The 15,399-nt window shown below is 36.2% G+C and overlaps 1 protein-coding gene across 1 annotated transcript; it reads right to left on the bottom strand.

The window, feature by feature from the left end:
• Positions 1-367: 367 nt before the first annotated feature.
• On the bottom strand, positions 368-11,082 carry LOC149830475 (uncharacterized). The gene is made up of 3 exons (XM_090015828.1): positions 10,650-11,082; positions 10,077-10,507; positions 368-1,034 (listed from the first exon to the last, which is right to left on the bottom strand). Exons 1-3 carry the CDS (start codon positions 10,812-10,814, stop codon positions 593-595), a joined length of 1,038 nt encoding a protein of 345 aa, XP_089871954.1. The 5' UTR covers positions 10,815-11,082; the 3' UTR covers positions 368-592.
• Positions 11,083-15,399: the final 4,317 nt, after the last annotated feature.

Below are 15,399 nucleotides of genomic sequence, written 5' to 3'. Positions count from 1 at the left end.
AAATGAACCGAACATGGACAAGACTAAATGAACGGGAACCATGAGTTAGGTTATTCTTTTCCCCTCTCTCTCTCTCTCTCTATATATATATATATATATATATATATAGAGAGAGAGAGAGAGAGAGAGAGAGAGAACTGCTAATCACTTTTCTAGCTAACGGCTGTGCTAACCAAGCTGTTAAAGGGTTTTTCCCATGTATTACTTAAATCTGACTGTACAGATGTGTTCGGCACAGTCAACTTACTAAAGAATGTATTTGGATTGTGTTTTTTTGATGAAAAACATGAGTTTTTAAACCAAATAGCCAAGAACAGAAATGGAATTACAGCAACCTCTATAGTTACCTTTATTAACAAATGCCTCAGACTAAAAGATGGATTTATTTGCAAAGAAATCTAATTACAAATAACTGGCAATATGCTAACTAGGCTCATGCACCAATCCAGGCTGATCAATGAAATCCTGATGTAAAAAACCAGTATGACCTGCTGCTATGGATGATCCCACTGTCCAGTACCATCATTCGCAACCATTAACACCAATATTAACATCACATCACGACCAACACAGCTACCAGGATGATAGTATATCAGCCTCCCATAAGAAGCTGCCTAATGCCTATTCTTTGTTCAGAAGTAAGCCGAGAGGGAAACCTGATATCAAATTTGATCCTCAAATTCCCCTTCTTACCGGGTTCCTTTGCAATAGGCATGCCCTCCTTCGCGATTACCATTTCGTAACCTGGGTGGATGATTTCCGTTATTGGTATTTTCAGATTCCTTGAGTCAAGGGTAGTCAAGGTAATGGTTGTCCCAGTAAGTGCTTCCCCGAGAGATATCTTCTGGTTGACAACCAAATCATTTCCATCCCTTTTAAAGACTTCATGGGGCTTCTCATCTATTATGAAAACAAGATCTGCAGGAACAACGTTTGGTTGTTCATTGCCTTTCTCTGGGAAAGTGACCTTTGTTCCCTTCTTCCAACCAGGCTTGACATCAATGGTCAAAATCTCATCCACAGCTGCCACTTTACTGAAAACAAAAAACATAACTATATCAAATACCAAGGAATTGCAGGAAGCATTTTCATTCTTTTATAAGAAGAGTACCTACTCGGTATTTAACAATATGAACAACCCACCGGATCAAAGATAGTATCAAATTAATACCAAACGGGATGAAATATGACAAAGCAACATGCTGAACAGTGTTACTATAGAAAGTCAATTGCATCAAATAGTTGACTAAAACCAGTCAAAAGGAGCATTGCTGTTATTGTTGGGCAACTATGATATTGCAACCAAAATTTCCAACATTGAAGAGGCCAATGCTTTACTAAGATTTTTGGTTCATGAGAGGATCACATATATAGGCATGGCAAAATGATTTAACACTCACAGTTAAACAAGAAGAGAAAGGAAGAAAAGGGAAAAGAAAAAGTCCTATTGAGCAGCACTCAAAATTAGGGACATAAATCAGATATCATCAACTAGCCAAATAATGTTTTACTAAGAAAACATAAGACAAATAATAAATGACTAAAGCCACACTTTCATCAAGTTACTAATTTTCCTTTTTCTTTTAGTATAATTAAGCAGTGGGATTTAAGGCTTCTTCCTTTCTTCATTGAATATCGCTAACACAAAGTACATTGATTATCCCCACAAGAGGGAATCCAACCTGGAGGCTTGTCTTTCCAGTGAAAAACAAAAAAACTCCAAGTTATTGTTTGTGGAACACAATTATCATCGTCTTGCCAATAGAGTTGCAACTGATCCTCCAAATAGAAGAAAATGGATAAGCTGACATATTGGGCAAGCCAAAGCTTGTTGAGGAAACCCTACAACCTATGTAACATATGTGCAGGTGCAGATACGGGTGTGGATGCGGCACTTCAAAAAACTTGAGTGTGGGGCTGTATATATATATATATATATATGTCTTCAACGAGAATCCTTCTACTGCTATCTTGAAGCCATCTTTTGTCTCGAAGTCGTCGTCACAACTTCCAAAGTCAAGTTCTTCGAATGTTTTAAGTATAAGTCAATGCAATAAGCCATATATATGGCATGGTCGTCTTGGTCATCGTAGTCGTACTTTCATTGAAAAGCTTGTGTCGAATAATCTTATTCCAGAGTCTAGTCTACTTTTTGAGTCAGATGTTAAGAAGTGTTCCAGTTGTCAGTTATGCAAGAGTCATGTTCTTCCATTTTCTTCTATAAATAAAAGAGCTTCAAGACCTTTTGAAATTGTGTACTCTGATGTATGGGGACCTGCTCCTATATGTTTCTCTTCTGGAAATCGATATTATATTTTTTTTATAGATAGCTTTTCCCGCTATACTTGGATACACTTCATGAAACACAAATATGAAGTTTTTAAGTTATTCCAACATTTTTGTGCAATGATTAGAAATCAATTTTCCACCAATATCATGCATTTCCAATGCGATGGGGGGGGGTGAGTATTCCTCAACCAACTTTATTGACTTTCTTCAAAATAATGGGATAAGTCGGTGAGTATCTTGCCCCCCATACACCTCAACAAAATGGAGTGGCTGAACGGAAACATCACCATATTGTTGAGAGTGTCATAAGCATGCTCCATGACAGCAATGTTTCTACTAGTCTTTGGACAGAAGCCTTTCACACTGCTGTACATGTTATCAATCGCCTGCCTATGACAGTTCTTGCCAGAGTTACCAGAAGCGCCCCTACTATAGGGGAAGCGCGCTTCCCCGATACGCGCTTCGGAAGAGCGAAACGTGGCGCTTCGGAAGCGCGTAACGTGGCGCTTCCGAAACGCGTGGGGAAGCGCACCCTTATGACAAAAAGTGCGTCCCCCTTTAATGGGGGACGCGTACCCCATTAGAGGGGTACACATTTTACCATTTTACCCTTTTTTTAAAAGAAAGATTTTTTTCATTAAGGGTAAAATGGAAAATTTCAAAAAATTGTGAAATAAAAACTCGAAAGAGAGGCTTAAGGTTTTTTTTCACACCTCTTTCGAGCCTCTCCTCCTCCCTCTCTCGCTCAGCCGATTTAGCAACCTTTTCCGGCGACATTCTCCAACGACCTTCGACGTCCGACAATCAGTTGAGTGGTTGATTTTCTATCGATTTTTTGGTGATTTTTGGATATTAAGGTTTCTTATGTCCAGATTTGGTTTTTTGTTTAATGTAATCCAATCGGTGAGTGTTTGGGTCTCGGATGGATTGTATTTTGGTCGTTTTGATGTATACCATCAGACAGACGTGATTTGGGTTGATATTATTCATGTTTGGCTGAGTTCTCGTGATGCTTATGAAGTGGTACTAGAGGCGGTAACCTGGATTTGGCTTGATGCGCTTATCGGCATTGTGAGGTAAGTTCATCTCATTGTATTGATGGCTTGGATATCATGTATGATATTTGTGGTAGTATGGATGTGATATACTCAGTTTGGATGTGAACTTATTGTTAGTTCTCGCTTACTTTTGGTGCCTATAGTTGAGTATTCATATTCATATGAAGCTAGTTGTATGATATTTTATTGGTGTTATCATGCCGAGTTTTAGATATATTCTGCATATTTTTTCTTGGTGTTCTATTTGTGTGCAGGGACATTAACAACAAATACAATATCTCGAATCTCCAATGCTCAGCCAATTTTACAATGATAAACACTAAATTCATGTATACGATCTGGCAATCAACATAAAAAAAAACAATAAAAATTGGGAATCATATCCCAAAATCGCTTCCCTTTCGCTTCTCATTTGAATCCTATGTCGATTCCTTTTTCGCTTCTTAGGTCGCTTCCGGTTCGCTTCCGAGACGCTTCCTAGGTCGCTTCCGAGACGCTTCCCGGTTCGCTCCTAAGTCCTCCCGCGCTTCCCGCTTCCTAAAATTTTAGAAGTGCCTCGCTTCCCGCTTCCGCTTCCTGTATCGCTTCCCGCTCCCGCTTCCTCGACTGGCAACTCTGGTTCTTGCAGATAAATCTCCTTATTCTGTTCTTTTTTAGCATCATCCTGACTATAATGATTTGCGACTCTTTGGTTGTGTTTGCTATGTGCACATTGATAAATCTCTAAGAAACAAATTCCAGGATAAGGCCTCCAAATGCAGATTTGTGGGGTATGCAGAAGACTACAAGGGCTATAGATGCTATGATCCCATTACCAAACGTGTTAAAATCTCCAGAAATGTTATTTTTGATGAACAGGATTTTGAAGGTGAGTTTTCATCTCAGCAAAGTCAGCCTTGCAATATAGAAGTCTACGATCCCTGGATGAGTGCAGACTTATTTGCCGGTGAGAAAGAGTTTAGTCAACCTTCTTGTGACAGAACTGAGATAAGAGAGGAAAATCATCAAGAACAGCTCATATCAGAAGAAGTGACGCCTGCTACAAGTGAAGGTTTTAAAAAATAATTTCCAGGCCAAGTATATACTAGAAGAGATAAGAACCCTTCTTCCGATAATGTAGAAGAGAGCATGAACCAACCCATTACAAGAAGGTCTGTAAGGAATCGCCATCCAATCCAGAGATGGGTTAGCTATGACAACTTTTCTCTAGATTTTCAGTTATTCATGTCACAGGTTGAGAAGCAAGACGAACCTATTGCATTTTATCAAGCCATCAAGTCACGTAAGTGGATTGAAGCAATGAATGAAGAAATGGAAGCCCTACATGAGTGCCAAACTTGGGTGATTGTTCCTAGACCTGAAGGCAAAAATGTTGTAGGATCAAAGTGGGTTTGCAAAATTAAATACAAGCCGGATGGAAGTATAGAACGTCATAAAGCAAGGCTCGTTGCTCGAGGCTTTACTCAAGAGTATGGACAAGACTATGATGAGACTTTTAGTCCTGTTGTCAAGATGGGAACTATTTGTATCATCATTTCCCTAGCAGTTGAACATAGATGGACGTTGAGTCAGTTAGATGTAAAGAATGCATTTTTGCATGGATATTTGAAGGAAGAGGTATATATGGAGCAACCTCCTGGATATGATGAAGGAGATCCACAAGCATATGTGTGCAGGCTGAAAAGAGCCCTCTATGGGCTAAAGCAAGCATCTAGATCTTGGTTTGAAAGCTTCTCATTCAAAATACAAAATCATGGTTTTCGTAGGTGTTTTCTTGACCATTCCTTGTTCATTTACAGAAATGAAGATGTGACTACTTTGTTGCTCATATATGTTGATGATATAGTCATATCACTGGAAACTCTGACGATCACATACAGGTGGTGAAAGGTTTGCTAATGCAAGATTTTAAGATGAAAGATCTAGGGGAATTAAGATATTTTCTTGGTGTTGAAGTGGATAAGAAGGGCGATGTTTTGACTCTTATACAACACAAGTACACCCTTGACTTATTAAGTAAAGCTGGGATGACAGATTGCAAACCGTTGACTACTCCCAGTGCTATAAACCAAAGGTTAAGTTCGCAAGATGGAGAAATATACCATGACCCCACTAGATATCGAAGCATTGTTGGAATGTTACAATATCTAACATTCACCAGACCAGACATTGTATATGTTGTGAATCAAGTATCTCAGTTCATGCATGAGCCGAGAACTGGACATATTGAAGCAGCGAAGAGAATCTTGAGGTACTTGAAGGGAACCATTGGAGATGGACTTGCTTATCAAAGGAGTTGGTCAAGCAAGAAGGGTCATGAAATACTTACTTATACTGATGCAGACTGGGCAGGTGATCCAGATGAAAGAAGGTTTGTTTCTGGTTATTGCATCTTCATAGGAAATAACCTAGTATCATTGAGTAGTAAGAAACAAAAGACTGTTGCCAGATCTAGAACAGAAGCAGAGTATCAGTCCATGGCAGCTGGAACAACAGAAGCAACTTGGGTGAGGCACTTACTTCATGATCTAGGAGAAGTTATCACAGGCTCACTATTGTTGTGTGACAACCAGAGTACCATCAGTATCTCTTTTAATCTGATTCACCACAGCCGCACGAAGCACATTGAGATTGATCAGCATTTCATCCGGCAAAAGGTGGAGGAAAAAGAAATCATGCCTCAGCACATTAGGACTGAAAATCAAGTAGCTGACTAGTTTACAAAAGGTCTAACAAAACACCATTATTGGTTCTTAAAGAACAAGTTGTCCATGATTCAAGATCATGCACAACTTGAGGGAGGGTGAAAACACGTGATTTATTCTTGTATTGGATTGGGTCTGAAATAGATCCAAATCCATGTTATCGTGTAAACATATGTACTGCATAGGTGTAGGGTACACTTTGTAATTTACCCTTTTACCAAAGGGTCTTTATGTATTTTGTAACATAAAGCAATATAAAGTCATTAGGGCACGCCAAAACAAGAGGTGGCTGCCGTAAGTTGTTGTTCCTCTTTCTCTCCTTTCTCATATTCTCCTGCTGAGTAAATTTGTGGTGCCACATAGATTTCTGACAAAAACTGGACTTGGTTAGGGTTAACTGAATCTATTTTTTAACATAAATGGACCTCAGTGTGGTTGACTTCACCTGATACAAAGGAAGTCGTGTCCAAGTGTCGCACCCGCATGAGTGCGGGTGCGACGCGATTGCGGTGCCCTGTTAGAAGAGTCTGTGTTACATAGCCTACAACTTTGGCTTGTATAAATCACAAAGACACCAAATTATTCAAAAAAAAAGCTAGGAAATTCTAAATGCCCACATCTTGATAATCCAATGGTGAAAAGAGAAGCAACTTCAGTAGGTGTTCCACCAATCTCCACAGAAAAGCTCTACCAAGATAGACTTGATTGACTTCAGGACGGTTTTAATGTGATTACATCCAAGCATTGGAGTGTATATGTAGTTTATATGTTTAATCTAGACATAAAAAAAATGCAATCAAATTTTATTAGTTTCTATTGTTGATTTCAACATAGAGTTACCAAAACATATGGAATATCCTTTATTAGGTCCAAGCAAGGTTGTCAGTATCGTATCATTACCTGTATCTCGTAAAAAAACATATTTTTTAATAAAAAAAATTAAAAATCTAAAAAAAACATGTAAAATAAGAAAAAAATTAGCAAGAGTTTTAAAAAATCACAACACATGAAACAATGATGAATTGCACAAAATACAACCATTTATTTCTCACTCATCTCTTTTTCATGTCTTTCTTCTCTCAGACCAGTGAGTAATTGCTAGCATTGTCATTTCACGGCATCCGGCAAATTCCTAACATGCATGCCGCAACATTGAGATGTGTCTTGGTTAAATGATGCTTCAATCAAGAGATACTACTCAAAAAAATATTATGGCAACAGTTTTGTTGGAGAAGGTGAGGTCTGATTTCTACCTTAATATAAATCCCTAATTTCCGTGGATCTAACTTTTGCGGTAAGTTGGTGGGGGTTGCAGGGGGGCAGTGCCCCCCTTGCACGTAAGGTGGGGGTTTGGGGAAGTGAGCCCCCAAGGCAAGAATTCTTGAAAGATAGTTTTGTAATTTTTTTCTAAATAGGTTGCCCTAGACTAGAGATTTTTTACCTTAACCCACTTCCTTTAGTGAAAACATGGTGAAAATGCACTTACTTGAACAAATTGCAAAAGCCCCCTCCCTTGCGCACAGATCGACTCTCAAATTGCTCTCACAACTCATAAAGTGCATGGATACCCCTTTAATGATCTCTACACAAATGATGAAGTCAGCTCTCAAGAAGCCTTTAAAACCCAAAAAATAAAAAATAAGTTTTGACCCTTTTAAAGTGCGGCGGAGGTGTATCGTACGATACACCCTATATCGTACGATGCAACACGATACAAGGTTGTATTGTACGATACAGATATGATACACACTCATATCGCAATACGAGTATGTATCGTATCGCTTTTGCCCATAGTAATAATATGTATTGTACAATATGGGTACGATACTTACAACATTGGGTCCAAGGTTCCTTGTGAAAACAGGAGCTAGGGGCACAATCATCATATTTCTTTTTCTCAACTAGGGTTTGAATGGCTAGCTTAGAGACAAGTGCTTTGAAGCCATGGACCAAGGTGATTTGCATCTGAAAGATGCATGGGAAAGAAGAGTCTAGAGCTTCTTTCATGTATTCTGGGTCAATATATCAGGAGTTTCAAAGTTTTCTTTAAAAAAATAAGTAGCTTTTGGAATTTTAAGGGGTTTGCAAATATGAGTTTTTCGACACCTAAAATGGCTTTTATTTGAGGTTCTTTTTATAATCTTGAAACACAACAGAACAATTTTAGAGACAGCCAACTTCTGATTTTGGGATATTATCATGATTTGTATTATGAAAACAGGGTGGCATAACAGTTTTGAGGGGTTTTTAATGAAGTAACTGAATTTAATTTATTGATATTGTCTTGTATTGTGTTTGTGTGATAAGTTTGTCTCAAATAAAAAAGAAGAAAAAAAGTAACACAATCAATCCCAGTGAAGTTGGATGGAACTAACCACATGTTCAAAGCAGAGTTTATGAAAAAAGTGATTGAGCGGTTCTGGCGGTTATTTGAATAAATAAAGACAGCCATGTGTGAAGAATGCCAAGTGCTAACCATGACACTCAAACTGAAGAATGAAGGATAAACAAGCTAGGATTAAATCATGGTTATTGAAGTTAGTGGAGCATGGAATGTTGATTGATCATGCAAAATTTGAAGCAAAGAATGTGTGGTGCTTCCTTGAGCAATTGTATGAACAAGATAACTAGGCTCAGAAATTCTAGTTGGCACCAGAACTTAGAGATTTGATACAAGAAAATATGACAATATAGAGTTTTTATACATAAACATAGCATTTAAGGGATGCTATTGCACTCATGGAGCAACAACTAAGTGTTCTAACTTCTAAGTGTCAAATCATCATCTTCTAAGTGTTATAAGGCATACACCATGCAGAGGCATTTACTTCAGTCGCTCGTACTTGCCTCCACACTATCTATTTAGCTAGAAACATGTTATAGGCTATTGGCAATTATGTTACAAGATGGTGATAAACTGCCACCATTTCCAAATACCTCATCCTTATATGATAATGGTGATAGACTCTCAACACAAGATTTCATAAACAGACCAATATGGCAATGATGAGAACATAGATGCTTTTTGACATCATGAAGTTGTTTTTTGCCATTTAATCCCCAAGTGATTATCATTCCTTGCTTTGCTTTTAATATATAATGATGAATAACCATATTCATGAAACCGATTCACAGAAATAAAGAAATCAAATAGAGCTGATACCATGATTGACAAAACAAGAACACTCATCCAAAGTATTTTTGTTTTTTATTTCTGTGGTAGAGCTTAAAAGTTTTGTAAGATAAACAACTGGGCTGAAGGCATAATTTTGAGCTCATACGCATCACCAAATATATCTTTGATTCAAATATATCTGCCCACCAGACTCCATCACCATTCAAAAGGAGTACGGACCTACATTTTTCCGTTTTTTTTTTAAATTTGAAGACTTCTGTTTCCTTTGCTTTCTCTGTTGCCTTTTAAAACCTTGCACCCTTCCTCCATATTCTTAAAGAGAAAAAAAAAAAAAAGCAAAAAAGCTTCCCCCATCTTAACAGGTCACCTTTACAAAGCATATTGCCCTTGTCCAATCTAGATGGCTCAGCCTTACGGGTTCTATATTCTGCACGCATTCCTATCATAATTAAAACCCTGAACCACAACCATATTTCATTCCTTTGCTGTCTGAAACAACCATCAAGACATCAACTACACGAAAAATCATAACATATTCAACTATGGCACACAATATGGATCAAGATAGTTACATTATCAACACTAATACATACACCAATAACCAATCTAATTGGAATATGGCATTTGCCATCTCAAACAACCATCAAGACATCAACTACATGAAAAATCATAACATATTCAACTATCGCACATAATATGGATCAAAATAGTTACATTATCATCACTACTTATACATGCACCAATAACCAATCTAATTAGAAAAGGAAAGTACATTCATAATTCCGAGATCCTAGCAACAAAGATAAGATCAGAATATAATTAGATGTGCAAGAACAAATAATCAGATACCGAATCGAAGCGGAGAGCAGAAATCGTGTGTATACATACCCGTTAGCATCAACCACGTTTCTTGAGATCTTCATCTTCCTGGTAGATCCACTGTAAAGCACTTCCAAACTGCACGGCAACTTGTTCTCGATGGGAGGATCCTTCCGAGGCCCCGCAGGCTCGCTGCTGTAGGCTGACCGGAACACGTTTTCCGCCGCGCCTCCGAACACGCCGGAATCCGAGAATCGAGTTGATCGACTTCCCCCCGCCATAGAAGAACCGAATCTGCTGCCCATCCCGCTAAAAGGGCTCGTCCCAAAGAACTCCGCAAAGATATCGTCAGCGTCCCTCTGCGAGAATCTGAACCCGCCGGTGCCGCTCCCGCTCCCGCTCCCGCCTCCACCAGGGTACTGTTGAGGTGGAATCTGACCCTTCAACCCCTCTTCTCCATATTGATCATAGATTTGCCTCTTTTCGGGATCGCTCAAAACCTTTCAAACCCCCCCGAAAAAGGGGAAAAATCAAAACAGCCCACAAAACCAAGGAAATTCAACATGGGTACGATCAAAATCATTCTAAAAAGATGAAAAGAGAAGAAAGAGGAAATGGGTAGTGAAGAAAAAGAGGGAATACATCATACGCCTCCGAGATTTGCTTGAATTTGGCCTCTGCTTCCTTCTTGTTGTTGGGATTCTTGTCAGGATGCCATTTCATCGCAAGCCTTCGATAGGATTTCTTGAGATCTTCATCTGTGGCGTTCCTATTCACCTTGAGGATGTTGTAGTAATCCACGCCCATCTATATTCCCTTTCAATTTCTCTTCTCTTCCTCCGGTTTCTCTTCGACCCCACCCTTATTAATTCGAATAAAGATTAGATGCCCAATAATTACAAGAAAGGAACAAATTTCATGAGGGTTGAAAGAATCACAAAAAGAGGGAATTAAACGACGCAATGGATCTGTTTGTACTCGCTTGTAATCATTTATTGAATTGAAGAAGGAAGAAGAGATGGTAGTGGCGATCCTCGAACACCATGTGTAGGAAAATAATCTTTGTTCGCTTGGGGAAGTCGTGCTTTGATTGGTGGACACGTGTTTTATAAGCAAAAATATGTTATAAGGGGTCAAAGAAGTTTCTATTATTTATTTATTTATTTTATATTAGCATAAATATATATAGACAGAGAAAGTTTTGGGGGCAGATGTGAGTGCCACAAATTTGGTATCAATGGGCAATGCATTGGTAATTAATCTATGTCACGCCGACACCGTGTCATGGGTGGCACAAGTCCAATGATACGTTGACACGACTCTGATATTTTTTAAATATTTTAAAAACATTTCAAGAAAAAATATATTTATGTATTAAAATAACAAAAATTTTCATGGACTAATTTTTTTTTTAAAATCTATCGTATATATTTTTAAAAATTTAAGATCTTCGTGGCATAGATCTTAATGATTGATTTATCATAGTTCATTTAAGATCTTCGTGACATAGACTTTAGAACATGCATTGAATTACCAATACATGTAAGTATTGAATTATAGTTTAAATGTGAATAAAAGTAAGCAACCTCAATTGCACTAAAAAGTAATTATAAAAAAAAGAAAGCTTTTCAAATCCAAATTGTTAGATCAAAATATGTTTTTTGTAAACCATGGTACTCTCATATGGGCGATGAGATTTGAAACCACATGTGAGCCCAATTTACTCACTTTTCATGTGATTCTAAATCACATGCTTCACCTTGTGATTTTGAATTATATGATTTCAAATCACACATTTGCTTGGAGGTGAGATAACCATTCTCACTTGCTACATTTCTCACATACAAGCAACATGATTAATTGATCAGTGAAATTTGATATCACATTTGCAGACATTTTACTCACTTCTCATATGATTCCAAATCATATTGACCACCTTGTGATTTGGAATGGCATGTTGAATCACATGTGATTTCAGATGACATGAAATGCAAGCAAACATTCTTCACATGTGATTTCAAATCAATTGAAATACAAGCAAACGCCCCCCCCCCCCCTTCTATCATTTCTGCAATATCTTTTATTCCAAAACAACAAGAAAAAATTAATATTGACATAAAAAGTAAGTCATTTAAATGTGTTTTAACATTAAATGACAAATGAAAATTGTTTTTAATGGATTATTAGATTATGAATGGATTTTCATGTTTTCATTGCACTTCAATGGGACTAAGCACTATTAGGCCTCGTTTGGAAGTTGGGCGATGGAGGGAGCTTATTGATTTGGAAAATTGAAAGCCTTCAATTCCAAGAAATGGCATAATACTTATAAAAGTAGCAATTTTTAGTTCATTTTTGGGTGAAAATGTGAAGGGAGGTAATGTTATAGCTACCTTCTCGATTCTTTAAATTGACTTCTAATCCAATTCCTCTATTCTTACCTCAATTACAAGCTTTCAAACAGAGCCTGTAATTTTTAAAGCGTATAACTTACATAATTACAATATAAAGCATCGATATCTTTGACTAAAATGTGAATAATGCAACAATACTCATATATTGAATGCCAGCATCATTTTTTTAAGGTTGAGGACGAGCCTATTGAGACAATTTGCTATAGAATAAGAAAAAGGAGACAATATAATTGGTGGTAGATATTTCTCCTTTTTTCCAAGTACAAAACATTATCTTTCAATAAATTTAAGCCAATTACTTTTATAATCCATCTTACAAGAATCAAGCTAAAATTTGTTTTATTAAATGTAAAATACATAAGGACATGAAGCAAATGATGATCATTGCATCTTCCATGCTTTCATGTAAGCCCACGGTGTTTTACGTAAAAAAGGATGGTGATTGTAGGCAAAGCCAGTGTGGTTAGGTCTCTGATCCTGAGGGCGGTTTCTCTTTATAAATATCCAAAAAAAAAAAAAACTTTCATGCAACTAGTTTTGAATTATGCATAATTTTTAATAAAAGAAATAAACAAATAGTAAATGACAGCAGATTATTTAACCTTGAATCAAAGTAGGTGTCACCGGCCTAAACTACAAGTTAGTCCTAAGTTTTCTTCCCCTTGCCAATTGAGTTTCCTCGTGAAAAAAATAAATAGAAACCTTGCTAATTAATTATTTAATCAATTGAATTTTATATAGCTCTTATTCCTTTTATACATGGGAAATCGATTTTTGCTCACTGCAGGGCATGCCGATATACTTGACTTTCAGTAGAGATAGATTTTTTACCTTACGTATTTGCTTTGTGCATCTGATTTTTGTCTAATAGTGCACCGGGATTTTTGAGTTTTGTCATGGACTCACCTGTGGTCATTGTCACCCTTAAGAAAAATGATGTAGCAAACCACAAAATCTTTGTCGTCTAAGTGTGAGGGGTGTCTGATTCCTACTAGATACCTACAGACACTCGTCTCCAAAAGCTATTAGCAATTGGGCATTATAAAATTTTGTTGTCTACACACTCGATATCCAAAACTGCAAATGTTTGGCATCAAAAGGATCATTTTAACCTTCACATGAGTGGATTTCCTTCGGTTATGCGAATTTTCTCTCAAATATGTGCCCAAGCATTGCATTGAAGATCTATGATAGACTTTGCAATTGATGTTCGACCCAAAAAATGAAGGATTGTAGGAAAATTCAGAAAATAACAAAGAAACTAAACAAAAATATATTTTCAATGATAATTGATTAGCTGAAAAATGATGAATGAGCATTGAGATACAACCTTGACAATGCTCCTAAAATAGGAGATGAACAAGCATAATTGTGCCTATCTTGATTATTTTGTGCTCATTTTTGGCTACCTGTGCAGTAAAACCAGAAAAACATAGATTTTCAGCACCACCAAGATCACCTTGATGTGATGAGCGATTGGGGATAAACTTCATTTGGAAGATACATTGTTTTGGTTGTTCCACTCTACAGAGCATGTTTATGTTCTAGTTTTGGAACTCATAAACAAGAATCCTAGAGGGTTCTTCGGTTCTAACTCAAAATAAAAAAGTTACATGTCTATGTCTCAACTTTCCAACAACTATAAAAACACAGGTTTTCGACATTGTATAAGAGAAATACATATTTGAGAATAAACACTCTGCAAAAACTATGCGAATGTACAAATTTTCTCTTAAATATGTGAATTTCCTCCTAAACATGTCAATTTCCTCTTATATATGTAATTTTTCTCTTAAATATCAAAATGTCATCTTAATTATGCAATTTTTCTTTTTAATATGTGACCTAAACATGCTAATTTCTTCCTATATATGTATTTTTCTCCTAAATATGTAAATTTTCTCCTAAATTTATGTTTTTCCTCCTAAATATATAAATTTTTTCATAAATATATATTTTTTTCTCAAATATGTGAATTTTCTCCTAATAATGTGTTTTTTCTCTTAAATATGTGAATGTTCTTATCAACATGTGATTTTCTCTCAAATATGTATATTTTCTCTTAAATATTTGGAAGGAAATTCATATATTTAAGAATAAATTCACATATATGGGAGGAAATTTGCATATTTGTGAGAAAAATCATATATTTAGGAGGAAATGCACATATTTGAGAAAAAATTGCATAATTGGTAAAAAAAATGACATATATAGGAGAAAATTCACATGTTTAAGAGAAAATTCTCATATTTAGGAGAAAATTCATAGATTCGCATATTTTTTACCGAATAGTCTCTGCTCTCATATATGTATCTCTTTGATCTGACATCAAAATCATATTTTTTTATAGTTGTTGAAAAACTGAGACATAGGCCTGTAACTTTCCTATTTTGATCTAAAACCAAAAACCCCTCTAATGTTTTTGTTTATGAGTTTCAAAATCGAAACAAAAACATAATTTATAGACTGAAACAACCAAACAATCTATCCTTCAGAGGATGTTTCTCCCCAACTGCTCATCACATCATGGAATCTTATTGGAGTTGAAAAGATAATTCTCAAATCCGTCTCTGTTCTTTTATTGTTTTTCTGGATTTTTAGCGTAGGTAATCATAAAATAACATAGAATAATCAGGATTGGCGCAACTGTGCCTATTCATCTCTCATTTTAATAACGTTGCCAGGATTGTATCTCAATGCATGTTCATTATTTTTTTATCGAATCAAGTGTCGTTAAAAATATATGTTTGTCTAGTTTCTTTATTCTTTTTTATGTTTTTTCATAAACTTTTATTTTCTAGGTAAAAATTTATTGACAAAGTCTGCTACAAATTTTGGATGAAATATTTGGGCATATATTTAAAAGGAAATTCACATATTTTACAAAAAAAATCATATATTTAGGAGGAAATTCGTAATATTGACAAATACATATATAGCAAAGTAAAATATGAAAATATTATAATTATTTATTTGTA

The sequence above is a fragment of the Nuphar pumila genome, chromosome 8 (assembly GCF_984573655.1).
Source record: "Nuphar pumila chromosome 8, dmNupPumi1.hap1.1, whole genome shotgun sequence".
NCBI classification, from domain to species: Eukaryota; Viridiplantae; Streptophyta; class Magnoliopsida; order Nymphaeales; family Nymphaeaceae; genus Nuphar; species Nuphar pumila.
This window is presented reverse-complemented; position numbering and strand designations above follow the sequence as displayed.

What these genes read in the sequence shown, in the direction of transcription:
- LOC149830475 (XM_090015828.1), bottom strand. Translation starts at nt 10,814, where the DNA reads ATGGGCGTGGATTACTACAACATCCTCAAGGTGAATAGGAACGCCACA. An exon ending in AAATCTCGGAGGCGTATGAT is followed by an intron (nt 10,508 to 10,649) that starts GTATTCCCTCTT and finishes GGGGTTTGAAAG; the next exon opens with GTTTTGAGCGATCCCGAAAA. An exon ending in AACGTGGTTGATGCTAACGG is followed by an intron (nt 1,035 to 10,076) that starts GTATGTATACAC and finishes TTTTGTTTTCAG; the next exon opens with TAAAGTGGCAGCTGTGGATG.